This window comes from Dioszegia hungarica (genome assembly GCF_025882075.1).
Source record: "Dioszegia hungarica strain PDD-24b-2 chromosome Unknown MKK02contig_11, whole genome shotgun sequence".
In the NCBI taxonomy this organism is placed as follows: Eukaryota; Fungi; Basidiomycota; class Tremellomycetes; order Tremellales; family Bulleribasidiaceae; genus Dioszegia; species Dioszegia hungarica.
This window is the reverse complement of record NW_026515771.1, coordinates 24,245-44,956: the sequence shown is the minus strand read 5'-3', so window position 1 is coordinate 44,956 and position 20,712 is coordinate 24,245. Positions and strand designations below refer to the sequence as shown.

At 57.2% G+C, this 20,712-nt stretch overlaps 6 protein-coding genes across 6 annotated transcripts; 3 read left to right on the top strand and 3 right to left on the bottom strand.

The window, feature by feature from the left end:
- Positions 1 to 98: 98 nt before the first annotated feature.
- Positions 99 to 1,628, bottom strand: MKK02DRAFT_37449 (beta-lactamase/transpeptidase-like protein; the record flags this gene model as incomplete). The annotated part of the gene is made up of 5 exons (XM_053089655.1): positions 99 to 194; positions 240 to 1,000; positions 1,058 to 1,241; positions 1,346 to 1,383; positions 1,433 to 1,628. 5 exons carry the CDS (start codon positions 1,626 to 1,628, stop codon positions 99 to 101), a joined length of 1,275 nt encoding a protein of 424 aa, XP_052944348.1.
- Positions 1,629 to 2,090: 462 nt separating this feature from the next.
- Positions 2,091 to 3,891, bottom strand: MKK02DRAFT_37448 (uncharacterized protein; the record flags this gene model as incomplete). The annotated part of the gene is made up of 8 exons (XM_053089654.1): positions 2,091 to 2,223; positions 2,280 to 2,401; positions 2,463 to 2,532; positions 2,577 to 2,660; positions 2,717 to 3,031; positions 3,412 to 3,597; positions 3,661 to 3,765; positions 3,818 to 3,891. 8 exons carry the CDS (start codon positions 3,889 to 3,891, stop codon positions 2,091 to 2,093), a joined length of 1,089 nt encoding a protein of 362 aa, XP_052944347.1.
- Positions 3,892 to 4,396: 505 nt separating this feature from the next.
- Positions 4,397 to 5,499, top strand: MKK02DRAFT_37447 (uncharacterized protein; the record flags this gene model as incomplete). Its single annotated transcript, XM_053089653.1, has 3 exons — positions 4,397 to 4,793; positions 4,849 to 4,924; positions 4,986 to 5,499. 3 exons carry the CDS (start codon positions 4,397 to 4,399, stop codon positions 5,497 to 5,499), a joined length of 987 nt encoding a protein of 328 aa, XP_052944346.1.
- A 1,520-nt stretch (positions 5,500 to 7,019) lies between these two features.
- On the top strand, positions 7,020 to 9,581 carry MKK02DRAFT_27768 (uncharacterized protein; the record flags this gene model as incomplete). Its single annotated transcript, XM_053087396.1, has 6 exons — positions 7,020 to 7,059; positions 7,106 to 7,384; positions 7,430 to 8,220; positions 8,274 to 8,866; positions 8,929 to 9,369; positions 9,434 to 9,581. The coding sequence occupies 6 exons, from the start codon at positions 7,020 to 7,022 to the stop codon at positions 9,579 to 9,581; spliced, it is 2,292 nt and encodes a 763-aa protein (XP_052944345.1).
- Positions 9,582 to 11,203: 1,622 nt separating this feature from the next.
- Positions 11,204 to 14,399, top strand: MKK02DRAFT_16351 (capsule structure designer protein; the record flags this gene model as incomplete). Its single annotated transcript, XM_053085617.1, has 11 exons — positions 11,204 to 11,430; positions 11,490 to 11,605; positions 11,713 to 12,036; positions 12,418 to 12,433; positions 12,757 to 12,840; positions 12,945 to 12,990; positions 13,188 to 13,340; positions 13,624 to 13,776; positions 13,834 to 13,946; positions 14,006 to 14,221; positions 14,282 to 14,399. The coding sequence occupies 11 exons, from the start codon at positions 11,204 to 11,206 to the stop codon at positions 14,397 to 14,399; spliced, it is 1,566 nt and encodes a 521-aa protein (XP_052944344.1).
- A 4,506-nt stretch (positions 14,400 to 18,905) lies between these two features.
- On the bottom strand, positions 18,906 to 19,832 carry MKK02DRAFT_37443 (MM3350-like domain-containing protein; the record flags this gene model as incomplete). The annotated part of the gene is made up of 1 exon (XM_053089652.1): positions 18,906 to 19,832. One exon carries the CDS (start codon positions 19,830 to 19,832, stop codon positions 18,906 to 18,908), a length of 927 nt encoding a protein of 308 aa, XP_052944343.1.
- Between the last annotated feature and the right edge of the window lie 880 nt (positions 19,833 to 20,712).

The following is a 20,712-nucleotide window of genomic DNA, read 5'->3' as shown; positions in this document are numbered from 1 at the left end:
CCAGGGGCAGTCAACGATCACCCAGGAATTGATGCATGCCGTCGGGAGCTAGATCGACCCCTCGGCCCCTCGGGCCCGGCCTCGGCCATATAGTACTGCTATTCTAGATGATCGTACAGGATCCGCTCAAACCTGTTGAACACCTCGTTGAAGGGATCGGGATTGTGAGATAGCAAGTTGGTGAAGCAGATACCCTGCACAGATCAGCTTGGTAGCTTGCAAAGGAGTCGACAACTCACCGCAACTCCTGTCGTGGGGTCCAACCAGTAGTATGTCTTTGCAGCCCCATCCCAGAACCCACTCATCGCCTTTCGCCCAAACTTGCTATCCACCTTATTCAGCAGTAAAGCCGGACCGTACCCCACCTGCTCCCCTGTACCGCCAGTGAGGATCGCCGGGTCGTGGACGTGCTGATTCCCCGCCATGGTTGCGATGTCTTTCCGGATCTGCGGGGCGTGCTCCTCTGCTATCGAATCCAGGAAGAGCAGCTTGAAGGTATCGGGCTGGACGAGGCGTTCCGAGTCGGGCGTACCGGGGTCGGCGGACCGTAGTAGACCGCGTAGGAAAGCCAGGTAGTCTCTCGCTGTCCCGAACAGACCTCCTCCGCCCATATACACCGGCCCTATCTCGTCCGGGTTCATCGGCCGCCCCATAGCCGTCCCCTCCAGCAGCTTGACGGGTCCAGTATGAAACGGCTCTCGGACCGTCATCGCCATTCCCGCCTGATCCCAGTCTCGTGGGGGCAAAAAACTCATAGACTTGGCTGCACAAGGCGTCCAGATGTACTTCTGGAAGTACACCTCGAGGTCGAGACCGGAGAGACGAGTGACCATGATGCCCGCCCAGTCGATACCGATACCGTACCGAAATCGCGTTCCTGGGTCGAATGCGAGAGGCTGGACGAAGGCAGCGATAGGAGCGTTGGGTGACCACATTTGAGGTGTACCGACTTCTTGGCAGTAGCGAGCGACGTTTGCGTCCGAGAAGGCGTAGGTCAAACCTAACATCAGCACTGGACCGCCAAGCGTATGTAGCCGGTGAGAGTGATGAAGCTCACCAGCGGTATGATTCAGTAACATCCTCAGCGTCATCTCCGTCCTCGCGTCCCTCAGCTGTGGCTTTCCATCGTCCCCAAACCCCTCCAGCACCTGCATCTTGCCGAGCTCGGGGCATATCTTGAGCAGCGTAGCGGAATCGTCCAGTCCAATTTTGCCTTGCTCAACTTGCTGGAGAGCGGCGATCTGCAGAGTCAGCTTGGGACACAGTGAGTGAGGATCAGCCATGGTCAGCAAGAGCGAAGCAGCGCAGCTTCTCCAGTATCCCGAGCAATAGAAGCGATACGTACAGTGGTCACCAGCTTCGTCGTCGAGAAGAGCTGTAACACTGAGGGAGTGAGCAGTAGCTCTGATCCATCTGTGAGCCCAGTACTTACTGGTGTCCTGGCTCACACTACCTTTCGCCTCATCTCCCCATACTCTCTCACCCGCGCACTCGAGATATATCTCCCCTCCAGCAGTTGTGGCGCCGATCCAGGTGGCTGGAGACTCCCGCCCCTTGATGACCTCCTTGAGGTAGGCCGAGAGGGCTTGGCTGCCCGAAGCATTGAGTCGAGGAGTAGCAAGAGCCATATCAACTGTGATAGTGGTGATTACAGGAGGTGCCTCAGCCCGTCGCTTACATCTTACGTCTAGCTGGGCGCTTCGACCGCCTGGGATATGCGCGCGATCCGCTACATCCGTATCCGTACGAGTACATACATCCGATACCCGCGCTGACGTTTGCAGCCCGATGAAGGATCGTGCAAGTTGCTTACTACGGTCTCCCTGGCACGACTTCGACGTACGCAGGGATACAGGGAGCGCGTACTTGGCGCTCGAACGACAGCGACTCGATATCTATAGACTCCCCTTCGACGGCAGTTGGCGAGACGGCAGGGATTGCTCAGGGAGCTGGAGGAACAACGATGGGCAACGGATGATATGGTGCACATGGATCGAACGACTCCTAGCGAGACATGTAGCTTACGAACCATCCTCAACGCAGTGTTCATGCCGATCTTGATGATACATAATATGATACAGGTGGTACAATTATTCAGGTGGTACAAATAGACAAGTCATGGCCGAAGGCACAGGACCCGGCCTTGGCGACTTCAGGGCGTCCAGCTCGGACAACCTGCTCCGGGCTCTCGGCTGCTCCATCGGCCTCGAGCCGGAGGCTTCTCTATTCAGGTCAGCTTTGTCTGGCAAAGTAGGCTGCAGTGGAATATTGAAACTCACGGCATTGCCACTTTAGCCACCGCAGAGATACCCCCCTGCCCCCCAACGGCCTCAACCTCCATCGTGGAGTCGCCTTCCGGTCGAACTTCCAATGTTTCGGCGGTCCGCGACCATCCACTCCCCTGCCAAATGTCAGCTGCTGCCCGAACACCTCCTGAACGAGATGCGCAATGAATGACTCACGCCACGGCTGAGTCGGATCCGCTTGTTGCTGAAGCTGGGCGCAGGACTCTCAACACGGCTCTCTGCCGACCTGTACGCTTCAGCGAATTCTAGGATGGGGCGAAAGTGACTCACAATGATCGTTTCTCCCTCCTCCGCACAGGACTTCTCGCCTCCGAGCCACCATCCACCCCTCCAGCCGGGTCACTCAACCTTCCCCTGCGAAGATCAGCTCCTGCCATCTGACATTTCAGACTCAAGATTGCTGGACTCACCGGGCGTCCTCAGTCACCTCTTCCGCCTCTCCACTTCGACCACCCGATGACCCGTCCGCCGCCGCCTCCTCCTCCTCCAGCAGCCTGCCAATGTCCCGCTCGATCATAGGCGTCGTGTGGAGGCGAATATCCGCCATGAAACCGTCAATGTGTGTAATCACGTCCGGAAGATTGAGGAAGGCCACCCGAGTTGGATGCCTGGAGGTGGGGCAGATGGGGTCCTGGATCACCTTGCTGACCATATCGGTCAGGAAGGCCCCATTGGTACTGGAGAACCGGGTGTGGGGCTCCCAGGCGACCTTCTCTTGTGGGACCCTGTAGAATCAGCTTTCCGGCCAGACTCTCAGATCTGCGCATCAAAGACCACCCACCACTCGGCACTCCCGATCTCATTTAACGACGAACACACCAACAGGCGGATGTCCGACCCCCACACCTTCTCTACCTCGCCGGCCGGTATCGATGCACACCGGTAAGACACATACTTACTGAAGATGATTTAGCAAGCATCCCCTGCACGTCGACATCCTGTGGAGGAGAGTACTCACCCAATGACAACCCGGCTTGACATTACAGGGGGCCGTACCATTGCTGGCACTGCATTTATCTCCCCTTTTGATCGTAGACCAAAACGATATATCTGGGGATAAACCAGAGCGGCGAGGCGTCCGGCTAAGGTCACAGCCAGAGCGAACTCGCCTCCCTTGGCCATCTCCTCCAGATAAGGAGACTCCTTGTGAAGCACGAATATGTACTGCACTGGCTCCCCTGCCACCATGATGGTGATGTCGAACCGGTGGACGCCGCTGAGGACTTGCATCCCGTCGGCCATGGTCCACGTGTCATTATCCTTTGCGTCGTATACGGGGTTCAACTTGAGTCTGAAAAGCATCAGGCTCAAGCTCCTAATCACTGTCATAGACGTCACGAATGGATAGACTCACAGGCGAACAGCTGCACGATCATGCAGAGCCGTACTCGGCGCCATATCCGTCCTCAGATATAGATGGTATACTTCGATTTCTGATGTGCACTCTTGAAGGACACGCCTGTAGGATCAGCATAATACTGGGCGTTTTATACATCGCATAGTCCACTCACAATGGTCTCGCAGTGCCGACAACATTATCGCCGCACAGCTTGACGAAGGCAGCGGGAGGTAGCTTGGGGTTCATGGTGGATGGATCTGGGCAAGGAGAGCGCGGTGTAGGTTGCGAGGAGATGCTGTAGAAGTCTTCGAGTATACTGTTTATGGTGTAAAGATCATCTGGTCAGAGTGGTGTGAGAGATCCGCTCATGTAGTTCGTACAGCTTTATCAGCAGTCAGCCAGAGGTCAGCTGAGTAAACACCGTTACCCGGTTATGCTCTAGCTCGCCTACAACTTATCCGATCGTCTCTCGTTGGAGCTGATATCTGACATGCCCTGTCAAGTTGCAAGCCTCGCAGAACGAGTTAAGCTATACAGTAGAATATGGACGTTCGTGGGTTGGTTAGCACCTGTTACAGCTCTTTTAGCCAACTTTTAGCGCTGCTTGGCTTCAAGGGGCGGGGCTAAGTAAGATCGACGCCACGTGGTGTGCGGTCCGCGATCGGCGAGGAATGAAGGCAGCAGCTTCGTAGAGTTTGTTAGGGTACGGCAATCTTCCATTCATACTCGCACTCGCAGCCACGTCTAGATCATGCTGGGGCCAGGGATCCTTGATGACACGGCGGCAGTCGAAGCTGAGTCTTCGAACCTCTCTATCTCGGACGATGACGAGGTCATGGTCGACCCGGACGATCTTCTCGAATACGAAAATCTGATGCGGTCTCGCCTCCCCTCTATCCCTCCAGTCGACCTATCGTACCTCGAGGATGTTACCACTATCCCACAGCAAACTGAAGGCCATGGTGACGAGCGAACAGAAGCGGAGCGAGAGGCAGAAAAGACGATGACCAAGGCGGAGAAGCAGAATGCCAAGAAGAAGAGGCGGAAGGAAAGGGAGCGGGCAATGAAGCAGATGGTTGAGGACGCTATTGGGCCAGGACGGAGAGGAGAAACTATACATGCGGAAGTTGAGGCAGAGAAGCAGATTCGTGAGCATCTCTATGCTATTACTATCGACCGGGAATGGCAAAGCTTACGGATCAGCTTTCCGCCTGTTCTCCTCCATGCCGGTTCGACCACTATCCCTTCTGCCCGTCAAGGAGGACTATCAGACGCCTATGTACGTGTTCATCTGATTGCATATCATGACTCTCCTGAGAGGAGCTAGCTGACCGCATCAGCAACCCCCGTCACATCCCGCTCGACAGCGCAGTCACCGCCAAAATCCGCCAAGCTGCAAGCTCCGCCGCTGCTGCTTGGGAGGACAGCTCGAGACCCCTCGATATCGCCCCACCTGCCCAGGCATCGCATCCGACCGCATCGACTCGGCTGGAAGGAGAAATGACACTAGCTGTGCCCCTCCCCCTCATCTCTCTCAACCTCCCTACTCCCGGTCCGACCCTCATCCACATTCTTCCATCCACCTATCCCGCCCTCATCGCCAGTAAGATCAAGTCGAAAGGCCGAACCGTCTCCGTCCTTCGCATACCTCAAGCGCCCGTACCAGAGCCCGCATCTACCAAACTCTCTAGTCGGAAGCGGCGCCGGGTACAGGCGCAGCCATACCAAACCCAGCAGGCGAGATATTGGGCGCCTGAAGTCGGGCTGGGAGGGAAGGCGAGGGGTTACGGATATGGATACAGAGGTAGCGAGGAGGGTATGAGAGAGATGGGGTGGGGCTACGTCCGGTCGTAGGCGGAAGGGCCAGGAGTGAAGGTGAGTCTACCTCGGACGTGGCGGCTACCTGGGTCGATAAGGCAAACATGCAATTCACAGCTGACTCATCAGCATACGACCAAACACCAGCGCAAAGCCTCATCACCACCTGCTGGCTGCATGTCCAGATCAATCTCCACGCTCAACATAGGGTGATCCGCCTCTTCGACGGCTTACCTCCTGCCAAGCACTTCAATCATTCTCGTCATTTCGGCGTGGCTCAGACATCAAGCACCGCGACACACGCAGCTACCCGTCTGTCGATGGGCTCGCAGAAGTCAGCATCGATCTGACGGGCATGGCTGCTCCAGCACCCCGCAACCGGGGTCGAGACGGGCGGAACTAGAGGGGTCTATTACAATGGTGCTGCCGCGGACAGGCGAATGTGCGGTGGCGCAGGATGTGGAAGAATGACGGGGTGGACGTTTTGCTGCCTTGTGCGTGCTACAGTCCGTACGCTATGGCCGGCTGAATGGATAGCTGATATGCTCAGGCCCGGTGTCGATCTTGGGCCCGGTGTCGATCTTGGATGTGGAGTTAGAGGGGGAGGAATTCAGGTTGCCGAAAGCAAGGCCCAGCAGAGGCCGAGCGAGCGCGGACAATGGGCTACCTACCTGCATGCATATGCTTACAGTGTGAACGTGGTTGAGATCGCACCCAGTCACACACCACAGAGTCTAGGTCCGCTACGTGTGCAAGTCTATGTAGTATGCTATCTGGATGCTACGGCATCGCTCGTCGATTGCCTTTCAGCGATTGCATGAATCCTCAGATTCGCCGGCGATAAGAGCCTGTTTCCGAGTGGGCCTATGAGTCGTCGACCGAAGGCAGACCTCTGAACTCCAACCCGGCTATGGCAATCACGCTCGTCACGGCCAAGTCAGCCGTGGAGCTCACCTCTCGGTACCTCGGTTCCGAATGTGGCACCTGGGCAATAAGATTCAGGCCGTCTACTAGCCCACCTTCGCTGGGTATGATGACCAAGGTAGACTGTCTGGCTGGGTCCTCCTCTTGTCGGGATCGGGTGAGCGCCATGAGAGACCGGAGAGCAGCTGACGAGGCTGGCTGCTCATTTGATCACGTGCCCACTTGTGCCACATTCCTCGCCGATCAATCACCTTGACTGTCAGAAAGCTCCGACACCGCATTCCACCTGCTGCATCTCTGTGCTCTCTGCTTCAGCTCCGTACATCTCACAGCTAGCTCGCTGCTCCTCTACTATCCATCACCGACGATGTCGAGTCAATCCAATGCCGAGTTCAGCGTGTTTGCAGCCTATTCGCCGCGGGATTATAACAAGGTTGGTTGGCTGGCCGACGGGGGAGCGGTGGGCCCGAGCGCACCGAGGTCGAAATTTTGCCTGAACGGGCGACAGCTTGTTTTGCTTCACTACCAGCGCGTATCGACTCATATTTCTCATCTCATCTCATCCTTTCTCACCTATTTAATTTACTAGCACTTCCATATCATCTCGCTCTCACCAGACAGATTCGTCCAAGATGATCAGATCACTGATGCTCGACTACAGAGGTCGGGCTGGTGAGTACACTGACGCGTCTATCCTGGATCCTGGCTGATCATGCAGCTGCTGGTACCTTACCAGCTCACATCCCCTGTCCCTCGGCGCTCAAGTTCCTCGCCGGGCAGCCCAACCCCTGGGGATCCACCAGTTCGGCAGCAATCCCACCCGCTCACAATGCCATCTCTTCATCGATCATCCCCCTCCTCAATCCTGGGCTCGCGCTATCACTTCCAGCCCTCGTCTTAACTTCGGCTCCGCCGTTGAAGCGCAAGCACAAAGTCAAGCATGACGAGAACCACAATCCCCTCAACGTCCCACCCCTTCACGTCGGCAATCAGCCTGGTAAGTCGCGTCCTTTTCTCGCTGAGTTTCGCGCTGATGGGACAGCAGTCAAGGCTAAGCGCGCCAAGACCAAGGATGCTGCAAAGACCGCCGCCCTCACACCCGCTACATCCACCTCGTCTGCGCAGTCCTCGGTTCCGGTCGTCGCTCCCGCTCAATCGGCTTCCTCTTCGTCCGGTCCTATCGCCATCCCTCTCCCGGTCTCAGCCAACGATCACACCCAGTTCACCGTCCAACCTGCCCTATCCAAGAAACAGGAGCGTCGTCGCAAGAAATTAGCTGAGATCAAGTCCTCCACCGCCAGCGCCGTCACTAGCGCCATCGCTGGCCAGCCCGCCATCTCCACCTCGCTCGCCAGTCAATCAGCCAACCACTCGTCGGTCATCCCTACCGGCTCCTCGGCCGCTGACCCCAGAGCGGCGATCCTGGCAGAGATCAAGCGGGTAGCGGCGGCAGAGGCCAAGGCCATAACTCAGGCGCGCAAGGACGCTCTCCTGGCGAAGAAGTCCGAGCTAGAGAAACAGGCGGCGGAGGAGCAGGCTGTTTGGGCCGCGAAGGTGAAAGCTCAGTTGTTGGAGAAGTATACCGCCGAGGGGGGGCGCGAGCTCGCCGGTCTTGAAGAGGACGTCGAGATGCTCGGCGGTCGCGTTGTCCTCTTCCAGAAGGAGCCGTCTCCCTTTGACGCGGAGGGTGGTGTGATTGGTCCAGCGGGCGAGGGGATGGGGGAGCAGCTGGGATTGGAGGCGGTGGGGCATATGGATGAAGGACGAGGCGCCGATGTGATGCTCCATGAAGATGACGTGATGGAAGGGGTGGAAGAGGTTCAAGTCATTCAGGTGAGTATCTTCATTACCGTGCGGTGTCTGCGAGCCGAGCTGATCATGTGCAGGATCAAGCCGTCGCGCGTACTCAGACAATCATCACTACCGACCTCATCTCGGCCAGAACCAACCGGGAACTCAGCCCAGATGTTGACATGATTGATGACGACGCGGTGGCCGCCCCACCAATCGCGCGCGCAGGTTCGTCGGCCGCTGTGTCGGAGATGGGTCACAGGGTTAAGCAGGTTGTGGGAGGTAGTGGCAAGGCGAACAAGAGGGAGCTGGAGCTGGAGCTGGAGGAGCCCGGCCAGAGTAGGCCTTACAAGCGCCCCAACTGGGTCACAGCGCCCGCCGAGGTAGCGGAGGCGGTAGAGGTGGCGGAGAAGGTGAAGGTGAAGGTGGTGGTTGAGGTGGCGAAGAAGGCCAAGGTGGACAAACCGGCCAAGAAGATCAAGGTGGCGGAGAGGGGTCTGGCGGGCAAGGTGGCGGAGCAAGTCCAGGTGGCCAAGGAAGTCAAGGTGGCTGGGAAGCGGAAGACCATCAAGGTCACCGATAAGGTGAAAGTCAAGGCAGGGGATATCCTTGATATGTCGGACGAAGTGAATGTGGACGAGATCGCATCTGAGAAGGAGGACGACGGTATCATCTTCGTATGCCAGAAGTGAGTGATCAGCTTCCCGCGTCATACAAGCTGCCTGAGGTGCCTCAGCTGATCCCATCCAGGCCTGCCGAGGTCCCGTCGCGCCCTCGCGTCCCTACTGAGGTCCGCGTCGCCTCCCAGGCCGCCCAGCTCGGCATCCCCGCGCCGGCTCTCGAAGCGCCTGGTCTCATGCCCTTTGCTGGACCGTCGTTCGACCTCGGTATCGAACCCGCCCTTCTTGCCTCCTATCCCCCTCCGGTCCCTGCTGCCGAGGTGCCGGCTGCGCTGCCTCTCCCTCTCCCTCCCGCGCCCGTCTCCCCAGCTGCCCAGCGAGACGTACTCGTCCCAGCTCGAGAGTTCCGCGAGACGTTAAGGCCGCCCCCTGGCGATACCATCCAAGAGAGGCTGCGGTTTATGGAGAGCCTGTACCTTGCTCGTGGAGGTGCGGACGAGGAGGAGAAGCAGAAGGATGTCGCTCCTGGTAAGCGCAAGCCAAGGTTCCGGACGCTCTCACAGGAAGAGTTGTGAGTGTCCACCCTCGTCTAATCCTTCACTCTGCTGCACGTATGGGCGAAGCTGACATCTTAGCTACGGTCACGGGCGCTCGGACGGGACAATGACGTACCACAATATGTGCGCCGAGCCGCCTGCACGTAAGAAGAGGACCGGGGCGGGCTTCAAGAAGCCGAAGCAGAGGAAGCCGAAGCGGAGCGGGGGCGCCAAGGGGAAGAATTAGGGTCTGTTGGACAATGTTGCTTGCTGTTCCCGTGTTTCGGTTTTCTTGTACATATCTTACGCCTTCTTGTATATATTTTAGATGCGGTAGATATCTTCATAATTAGTCATAGATAGGGGCAATTAATAGTGGTGCCAGGGATCCGGGGTAGGAGCATGCACATAGTGTCAGCGTCCTTGCACATCGCCAGCGGGACCAGTGGCAGGACTTGCGGCGGTGTCAAGTGGATCAGTAGTACCATGATCCACATGGCCTGCTGATCGATCACGCTGAGGGGAGGGTGGGTGATCATGACCAACGGCCATATGGCGGGTGAGATATATCTATGAGTACGAGGGGAAGAAGGCCGAATCGCGGTCAACAGAGTGTATGTACATGGTGGTCCAGACTATAGCTACAGCTCATACTATACCGACCCATCTATATCATGTCCTTCCTCCCCGATGAGGCAGGAGCTGGGCATTCTTGTCGTTGCTGTTCGCGAATCTCGTGACACCGCCCTGGGTCATTGGTGCAATCACCCTGACCTGCTCCTGAATCGACACCCAACCGGCGCACACACCTATCAGGACTCCACCGCTCCCTTCGCCAGCACCTTAGCCACCTCAACAACCTGGTCCATCTGCTCCTCCACCCCCGTCTGCCCCGCATTGCTCAAAACCTCCTTCAGTGTCTGACCCATATCTTGCTCGATAGCCGAGGTGATGACGCTCTGTGTCGATGAGCCGGACGCGGCGAGGTTGGGATGTGAGTGGAGGAGAGACGTGGTGTTGAGTGAAGGAGGATGTGGGGAAAGGTTGAGATGATGCGATAGGATGGAGTCTGGGGTATTAGCACGAGTGGACCGGGAGACTGTCAACATCGTGTAGGACGTACCTCCTTCCTTCATGCCTGCTTCAACTGCTTGACGTGAAAGAGGTGTCACAGCTATGTATATCAGCAAATGCTCCAGCCGAGATGGTGAATAGGGACTCACAGCCCATGTCCTTCGCTGAGACCTCCAAGGTTTGACGCAGGCCCATTCCCCCGACTACCGTATCAGCTTGTCTTCTTGACGATTTCTCCGACATAGCGAGAGTTTGTGATACTCACATCCAGACCCTTCGTCCGCCCCGGCCCTAATCGCCTGCTTGACCGCCAGCGGGTTCATCTCGGCCGCTACCCTACCAGCTCCTACCGCCGAATCGCCAATCGCCACCCGACTTGCCGACGCCACTGAAGCGAGCTCCGAGGTGATAAGGGTTGTCTCTTCTCGTGCGAGAGACAGCATCGGACGGAGAGCTGCCATCCTGCGTGGCTGACGCTGTGCTCGACGGTGAGTATATATGAGTATGAGTGAGAGTTGAGAATAGCAGAAGAGCAATCGCCCTTTGAGCTTGTCGGCCGTCGGGCATGTGGCTGTGGAGCGGGAGGTACCCGTACTGTATGCTCTGGATGTAAATGAGCCCCCCACTTGTGATCACTTGAAACGAGGGGGTCGAAAGTCGAAACCTAATTTCCCCTTGCTCACCTATGCCTTCACCCAAATCATTCAATTCACATGTCATCCTTCATCAGCTACACATCTCATGCTACCCATACACCTAGTATACCCCTCCTTCTAGATGAGGAATATAGCATACATGCCTCCATCAAATAGGCTCCTCCTCATATCTTCAATCGTAATCAACATCGTCCTCTTCCTTTCGCTCTATCCAATCGGCCATGGGCAGTCCTTGCTCTTCGCACCACATAGCGAGACCTCGGGAGGTGGAGGCGGTAGCGCTAATGGGGAGCTATCAGCGCGAGGGAGGGGAGGACAGGGATGTACGATGTGCGGTGTAGCTCCAGAGCTGTGCGATGAGGTTGGGTGAGTGTCTTTTCCCTTTCACTCCGTAAATCACATAGATCAATCGCTGATATCCTCAGAGAGGACAGGCTGAACCGGGCTATATCGCATGCGGGGTCGAATGATCGCTTGAGACGGTTACTGGCGAAGATCAAAGCTGGAGACCCCTTCACAGTAGGCGTTATCGGTGGATCAGGTAAGTTGGGTGATTCCTCTACCTCCTCGAGATCTCGCTGTTCTACCCTTCTGCCATTTTCAACCCGTCCACCTTGAACCTTCTGTAGGATAACGCTGACCCGATAGTCTCCCAAGGCAACGGTATCCTCTGGGGCGAAGACGAACCCCGCGAGCCCTGGTACCGACCCGCCATCATGCACCGCATCATCTTTGAACACCTCCACGCCCTATCTCCCTTATCCGCCCACGATAAAATCCCTTTCGACCCCGCATCCGAATCGCCTGTCGGATCAGCTACCGGTCGAAAAGTAGTCTTTGGCGTATCGGGCAAGAAGGACGGCAAGAACGCGCTCGTGAATGGTGCACAAGGGGGAACAGGGAGCAATTACTTTGCGTATTGTTGGGGAGAACATATGGACCAGGACGTGGATTTGTTTATCGTGGAGCTGGGTGAGTTTTCCCTTCTTTCTGGATGTTGGTAGACTGGCTCAGCGGGAGAGATACTTGAGCGGGCGAGGGGTGTGGTCGGGGACACGTCCCATCCAAGGAGTTTCCGTGTGTTGGGACGGACCGGGGGATGTTTGCGAGAGCTGCGGAGGAGGAGAAGGCAACCTCTGTGCTCAGGCGCTGGAGAGCGGGTAAGAGCCGGGACAAATCGGGCGGAGCGTGGGAATACAGTCGGGAGAGGTAGAATCGGACACGCTCAAAAGGAGCGGAGGGCGGGGTACGGCGTTGGGCAGCAGTCTGGCAGAGTATGGTCACAAAACCCAAGAGCCAAACCGCATGAGCGTGTAACCAGATTCGAGGAGGCGCTTGGCTGACGCCCAACAGCTATCAATGACGAGCCGTACGTTTGTGCTCTTTTGCTCTCCTTTGCAATGTTCTGCTCGTCCCCCATCACCTTCCTTGACCTTTTCTCCTCTCCATCTTCCACGTTACTCTCCAAGGCTTCCGCGGGTCGAGCGCTGGCGATCGTCCCTACCAGTCTCCGTGATCCCCTTGTTCCGCCACGTCAGACCGCCAACTCCTCACCCTCAGTCCTCATCCGATTCCTAGCACCGCCATCCCCTCGCTCCCTAAACTTGCATTATAATTCCCTCAATCCATCATCCCCGCTTGTCTTGTCCTTCTCTATACACGCCAGTCTCCCAGACAAAGCTGATCATCCAGTCTTCTTCACAATATCGAGTCGTATGAGCTTATGGTCCGATCCCTCCTCGACTTGCCACACAAACCCGCCGTTATCAATGTCGAGTGAGTACTGCGTCCCTAACCCCCGATTGACTCAGCTCCAAGGTAGACTGGGCCGGGGCGTTCTGATTTGAAGGTCTGCAATACACGGAAGCTGACTATTTTAGGATCTTCGCACTGCTGTTCGAAACCATCGCGTTCGGCGGGGAAATGGTGAGCTTCGCTTCTCGGCGCTGCCAGGCGCTGCCAGCAGATTAGCTATCCTCCTCGTCTTTGCGTCTTCCTCCTCTTGCTCTGGGTCAATGCCCAAGCCTCGCTCCCTCCTTTCAGCCCCACCCCCTCGCCGTTGCCGTTCTCCCGGCCCACTAAGATACTCCGTTGACACTCCTGGACCAAGCTGACTCCTACAGCACAAAGGCCTCAACGAGTTCTACGACATCCCGTCCATCTCCCTCCGCAACCCTTTCCTCCCGGACCTCATGGCCAACTTTGCCAGTGTCGAAAAGTTCTTCAACAGGAATGAGGGCAAGAAGGGCGAGCTGGAAGGTATGGATGTTCGGCATGTGAGTTTGCAATCAAGTAATGGGGGTTCTGCCGTGGACGGGGCTGGTCACGGTGGAGTGCTCGGGCTACCAAATGGGTAGGGTTGTGGGGCTTGGCGGGAAGGCAGGGAGCTGGGCGTGGTGGGCGTCGGTAATGGCTATCTCGTCGACGACCATGACGTGGTGGACCGGTCATGGCTATCTCTTGAGCTGGATGGCGGCGAGAGGATCGAGCGTCGCGTAAGGGGTGGAGCGGGGGGCATCTGTGTCAGCCAAACTTCCTGACTATTGCTGACCTATCCAGCTGAGCCAGTACGGCCACCGCATGACTGCCGATCTCGTCAACGCCTACATCGACATGCAGCTTTGCGAGATGGAACGACGTGCTCTCCACGCCGGACCAGAGTGGAGCGGCAAGCGACTTGAGGATAAGTATCCCGTGGCTGAGGTCCCAAAGGTATGTTTGGATTCTCCGGCTATCCGTACCTTATTCTCACCGGAAGCTGACGTCCAGATGCGCCTCAACCAGAAATACGACCCAGCCACCGTCGTCCCGCCTCTCCGACCAAGCTGCTTCTCGATGAAGTCCTCAAAACACAAGCTCGAGCCGCTCAAGCAACAAGGATGGTAAGTACCTCGCTCTTCGCAGTACTCCACCAAGTAGGAATGTAGCTGACCCGCACCAGGAGCAAATGGTCTCATGGCGAAAAGCACTACTGGATCAGTACCGAACCCGGCGCCACCATCTCCTTTGCCTTCTCCTCCGCCCTTGGCGAGGTCCAGCTACACTACCTCCGCAGCGCCATCTTTGGGCTCGGGAATCTCTGGTGCTGGGTGGACGATGCGAAAGATGATGGAGTGAGGATGGAGGGCTACTGGCCACAGAACTTCAACATCGCTCAGTGAGTCCTCGTCCTTCTCTGCCCTCCCCTCAAGCGGGATCAAGAGCTGACTTTAAACAGATCGTTGCCCCTATCCGGTTTCAGGCCCGGCGATCATGTGTTGAATTGCGAGAATGAGGTGCATACGGCAGATCCGGGAGGGAAGCACGAGTTCAGGATTATATCATTGACGAGGTGAGTATCCCCCTCCTCAGCCTCTGCTCGACCGGATTGGGATGGACTGCGCTGACTTCGCAGTATATAGACATATAGAGATGGGTCTGGGACCCCCGGCTCCCTAGTTGTGCATGATGTTTTTGGGATCTTTTGCAGTCTATCGGGAACTCGCTTACGGCGCGATCAGTTCGAGACCTGCTCACGACGGTACAGCTTACGCAGGCACCATCAAGACCTTCTGGCTACGCTCCAATAAGATAGTGAGTTGTCTCAACCTGCTTAAGCCCTTCACTCCCCCTGTTATCCCTCCTTCCCCTCTCGGATGTCATCAAGCATTTTATGTCTTCTTTCCCCCTAGTCTACGGACATGCGGACAACTGCTATTTTCTGAACCCTGCGCCTCCTTTAAACTTCTTTGTCATCAACAAAGGCTCAAGCTGATCTCGGAAGCAGGCATGATCACGATACATATCCGGATCGCGCGAGCAAGAGACCGGGGCATCGACTTGTGCAAATGTAGGCGTCTGCTCCAAACTGATCGTGTCCTTCCCCACAACCTCCTAGGCTCGCTCATCCCTCTTTCCTCTGTAGTGTCTACGCCCTAGTATCCGACCCGTTCTAGCCCAACTCACGGACTCAAGCTGACTCCGCAGTTCATACTCTCGAGATCTACTTCAGTCCAACTTCCCAAAGGTGAGCGCCGTTCCTCCTCAACTCCTCCACTCCCGTTCCTCGTTCGCCATCCCCAATCTTCTCGGATGTATTCAAGCATTTTATGTCTTCTTTCCCCCTAGTCCAAGGACATGCGGACAACTGCTATTTACTGAATTCCCCCCTTCTTCCTCTCATGTTCTGTGACTGCTTTGGAATCAAGCTGATCTTATCCAGCTCGGAACGTACGGACGCAACGTCGGACCGGCAAAGACCTAGGAGAAGCCGCACGACGGAGCCGCTGGACAACAAACGACGGAGCCGCCAAGACGAGAGGAGAAGACGCCGGCCACGCTGGCCAGCCACGATTACGAGCAATCAACAACCCCTTCCTCGCCACGACACTGCTACCCGTCGAGAACCTACTCCCGCCGTCTCCCAACTGTCATTTCGCTCACAACTCCCCGCGCATCCTTCCGTCGCCTTTCTCAGTGATAGCAGGTCCCCGTCCGGCGCTGAGGGGTCCTGCGGGACGGCACGGCAGGGGCGCTGGGGAAGAGGCTGGTAGCAGCCACGACGAGCTTGAGGCGTACGCGGTGGGCGCATTGAGGGGGCGGCAGGGAACGCTCGAGGCGGCGACGGGTAGGGCGGGGCACGAGGAGGATGGGGGGCGTTGGAGGCAGAGCATGATAAGGCGCTGGAGGGGGAGGGGGCGGAGGGAATCCTCTTGAGGGAGGGGTTGAAGCCGGAGAGTAGGCCAGCACCGGGACGCTTCCCCTCCTGCTGGCTAGCGCGATGGAGCTGCAGCCTCGGATTCTCATCTGACTCAGGTAAGTCTGTCTTTCAATCTAGCATCTCCCTGATCAATGTCCTTCCGCCCGTCCGCCCCGCCCCATCCCTCCCTCCACGGTCTTTGGTTCGCAGCCATGGCTTCCCACAATCTGCCGTCCATGCTTCCTCTCACCCACTTCTGTACCCGTGCCTTGATTATATCTGGGATCGAGCTGATCAATAGGCGGACTCGAGTCAAACAGCTGGGATGCTGCCCTGCTTTGGAGTCGCTATCCTCTGTCGGGAGACGCTGCCCGGTCAACGTGAGCATCTCTTCCCCTACTTCTTCATCCCTTCCCCACCTTCCAAGATGTATTCAAGCATTTTATGTCTTCTTTCCCCCTAGATCTTCGGACTCTGCGGACAACTGCTATTATCTGACACCTACCCCACCTTACACCCCTTTGGTCGTATGTCAGTGCCCTCAGCTGACTCGGCAGATACCGACACAAAAAGCCATTGCACTCGCCCACGTCCAAACTCGTATCCATCAATCAACCCGTAAGCTTCAGTTGCCTTCTGCCCTACAATCCACCTTCGCCATATCATCTCGGATGAGAATAAGCTTTTTACGTCTTCTTTCCCCCTAGATCTTCGGACTTTGCGGACAACTGCTATATACTGAAACCACCCTCTTCCTCCTCGATCTCCAGCCCGCTCTTCTCATGACCTGGTCCCAGCTGACTCATCAGACGCTCTGCTTTTCCTCGGCTCGCAGAACAGTGGGTCGGCCGGGCCCAAGGTCGGGGCTTTCCCTCGGCGCTTCCGCTACTCGTCGACACTAAGTCACGCCTGGGTCGCTCCCCGTGCCGGGCAACCCGATCGCCAGCTCGGCTCCGTGCGATCCGCAGCAGGGGTCATGCATGACCTGTATATATCCGACCTCACGGTGTCCCCTCCCTCTGCGCTTGAACGTCTGGTACACTCACCTGATACCGAGGAGATAGCTACCCCCGCCCCATCATCCCCGTTCGACCTCATCTCCGCACACCCCTATCCATACCCCGCCATCACCCCCACCCGGAACGTCACTAGCGAGGCTGCCTATCCCCGTCCCCTCCAGCTTCTCGCCCTTCGACCCCCCTCGTCCTCCCAATCGATGTCATTGGCTCACCGTTTCTCCGTCCACGCCTCTCCCCGCACCCTCTACCCCGATCGTCTCTGTCGGGTCCCTCCCTCCGCCGTATCCCTCTCCCCCGTCCGGTGCCGCGCAAGTCATTTCAGACGCGCCGACCGAGACAATGACCTTCGCGGAGAGCAAATATTTGGTACGTCAGCAAAAGGAAGAAGCTGATATTCAGCGGCTTCGCGCTCTCGCGTCAAGAACGGTCTGGGCCTGCCGGCTCCAAACAACAAGTACGGACGCGACGCCGAGCTGTTTGAGGGTGATACCTCGGAGCGGCCGTTCATCCGGGATGGGCCTACATTTGACGTCGAGTTTGTGGAGGATGGTGACGGCGGGACTGGGGAGTTGAGGTATGTTCTCCTCTTTCCTCCGGCATCATCCACTTTCCCAACTTCTATCCTGCGCATCTTGGATGTTACTCAGCACTTTATGTCTTCTTTCCCCCTAGACCTCCGGGCCCTGCGGACACTTGCTATTTACTGAACCCTCTTCCCCCTGATCCAGACATGCCACTTGTACCCGAGCTGACTAGTTAGGATCTGAGTACGAAGCAAGCAATACGTACATTCCGCTAAGCAGACTACGAGCCACCGACCATACAAAATTCCAATCTTGGAAGCCGCAACCGCTAGCTACCCCGTACTATCCTAGGTCGCCATCCCGAAACAGCCGCAAGCAATCATCCCCCAATCCTAGCGCCGAGACCCCTGCCGCCGCTACACCCCATTTTATCGTCGGTCGCCGTCCCCAGACAGCCGCAAGCAATCATCCCCCAAACCTAGCGCCGAGACCCCTGCCGCCGCCACTACCACCGCCGCCCTTGCCACCATTGCTACCACATTTCGATACGCGTCGCAGGACGGGTGACTCTGGACGGAGACAATGCAGGCATGCTTGAACTTGCAGGTATCACCAGGGCAGGACTGCTTGTTGTTCCAGCGCTTGCAGGCGTGCGTGACCGTGGTGTTGCCGCGGGAGGAGGGGGACCAGATGGGCCGCTGGTTGTTGTTGCCAAGGCCGGAGCCAAAGGCGACCCAAATGTACCTGCGGCATCTACCGACCCTCGTTTTCGTTGCAGAAGGCGCTCCATTTATCCCATCCCATCGGCTGGTCCCCTCCATCGGTACCGCCCCCAGTGCTGCCTCCTTGCCTCAACCCGGACTACGTCGCGAGAGAAGCGGTTGCGGATGCTGCCTTCGGCGCGGTACGTCCGTGCCCGCTCAGGAAACTGGGCGTGGAAGAATCTTCCCACAGCGCCATACTGTGTGCCCGCCAGCGTGGCATCGCGAACGTAGTCGGCAGCGGCGAACATGATCGGAAGGGGGACCAGCTCTGCCCAGTATTCTCCGGGCAGTCGCGGTGCTCTGTATATCAGTCGCGCTCAAGGATGTACTCACGGCCTTCTCGCGGTGCCGTTGACCCCGGCGATAACGGGAGAGCGTACGTTGGCGAGGGAAAGGAGGTAGGATGGAGGCGGGAGAGCCGAAGGAGCTCTTGGGCATGGCCCATAAGTTAGACCGAGTCCACTGCAGCATCAGTAGCGCTGCTCTGCGCTCAGGTAAGCTCGCCTCCCTGCATCGACCCTCTGCTTATCCTTCCTTTCTTGGATTGCGGACGCAGCTGATCTTCCAGGAGCTCGATGTGTCCATCCCGTCTGCATTACGCCAACATAGCCGCCCGTGACGATGCCCATCCATGCACTGCGTGCCTCCTGACCGTCCGCGCTACGACAGACCCTCACTGACTGTCCGACCGCTCCTTCAGTCCGCTGCTTTTTGGACCGAGCTGTACTGATTTTCGTCTCTCTGCCTATTCCCTCGGATTCCTCTAAGCTATTCACGCTACTCTATGTCAAATGACCTACCGTCCCCCGATAAGTGCTGGATCACTGCTCGGTCCTCTTTGCCCCCAACTCACATCTCATCTGATCCAAGTCTCCTTGTACATCGTCCAAGCCGCATTCGCCTCATTAACGTCAAAGTGCTCCAAACGTTTCTTCCCCTTCAGTCCCTTGGGATCCCCATTCCCACAGCTGTCCTCGTACCAGTCCCTCCGGCTCTCGTACTCCTCGTTGTCCTTCATTGTCCCCTTGGCCTTGTACGCATCCTTCAGATCGTCCCAGCCCGGATACGATCCCGCATCCTCGGCGACTCCATGACCCTTCCCCTCCAGGATCTTCGGTGTCAACTTGATTTCCGCCTTCTCTGCCTCCTTCTCCTTGCCCGTACTGGTCCGCTTGACTCCCTTCTTCGCCCCACCCGCCAGCGCCCCGCTCTCGCGCACCTCTGCCTCCGACATCCTCTTCTCCACCATGATGATATGCTCCCAGCTATCCCCCATGTCGTACTCCCAATGGAGGAGGTGTTTGTTATTGGTAAAGTCGTATTGCTTGTCGAGCTCGGCGAGGGTCTGCTTGTCTTTGAGTCCATGGTTGGAGTTGCCGTCCTCATCGAACGCCGAAAAGTCCGCGTCTGGATCCTGGTTGGCATCCCCATACCCGAACGCCGCCATGGGGATCGCAAATCCCTCCGGGTTGATCTCGGTTACCAGCGGCTCTGACTTGCCCTCGATGCTAGTCACCTTGCGCACCGTCCACATGCACATGTGTCCCCCCGCCCAGCCAAACGCCGCCGTCATGAGCCACCGCAGATCTTGGGCGGTGATGTCTGGCGGAACGAGGATCTGGCGCCAGATTTGGGGGTCGTTGATCTCGAGCATGCGTGCGTGGAGGAGGTACCAGTCGGTAGAGGAGGGAGGGGAGGTGGTAGTAGTCTCCGAAGAAGATGGAGTGGGCTCGGCTGTGGGCTCGGCTGTGGGAGCCGCTGCTGCTTTTCTTCGTGGAGGCATGGCGCTGGCGGGTGGAGGAGGAGGTTGCAGTGGGAAGGTACGACGGTAGGGTCTACGAGGTAGGGTCTACGACAAATTCAGCTCAGTCAGAAGTATCCAATCCTCCCTCCGTGTACGCACGTAGAGGAAATACTGCTCGGGTCCTGCGCAGGTGTTCTATGAGAGGTCAACGGTCAACTACTGAATGAGATACATAGCAGGAGAGGCTGGACGCGACGGACGCGACGCGGCGGACGGAAGCAAAATTGGTGGAGGAATGGTGACGTGGATGACGTAGTCGCAGTATCATCCAACCCCGCTGGCCAGCTGAGGCTGCTGCTTGCGCAACTAAATCACCTTCGCTATCTCTCCATACATCACCTTGCACCTTATGGGAGGCACACCGCCAGCACGCATGCCGGCGCAGGCGAAGGGAGAGCCCACTGTCTCATCAGCACGGAACAGTGTGACCGCTGGGCTGCCTGCAGCGCCTAGGTTCATCGCTCAGCCCCCTCCCCTGTTCACGTCCTCGCGGCAACCGAGCAACATTGCTCTGAGAACCGCAGAGCTGTATCTCAGGACCATTCCTACGTGTCCTGATATGGGATGGTCGATATAGATCGCAATCAGCTACTGATTTACCTATTCTCGCATCTGAGCGCCTCTCAGCATCGTCTAATGACCTCCGACGGACCATGGTACTCGTATTGCCGACCTTTGCCTCTAAAGGGGTCACGGCCTTAGATGACCAGATTAACGAGTAGCACTTATGCTCCAAGAGCCCGGTCTCTCCAAGATGTAGGCCCTTCACAAGTACGTACTCATCGACGGCGAGGAGCTTTGATCTCAAGATTCAGATGTAGCTGAATCTGGCTCGGACAGACTGAAGCAACCAGAGTCA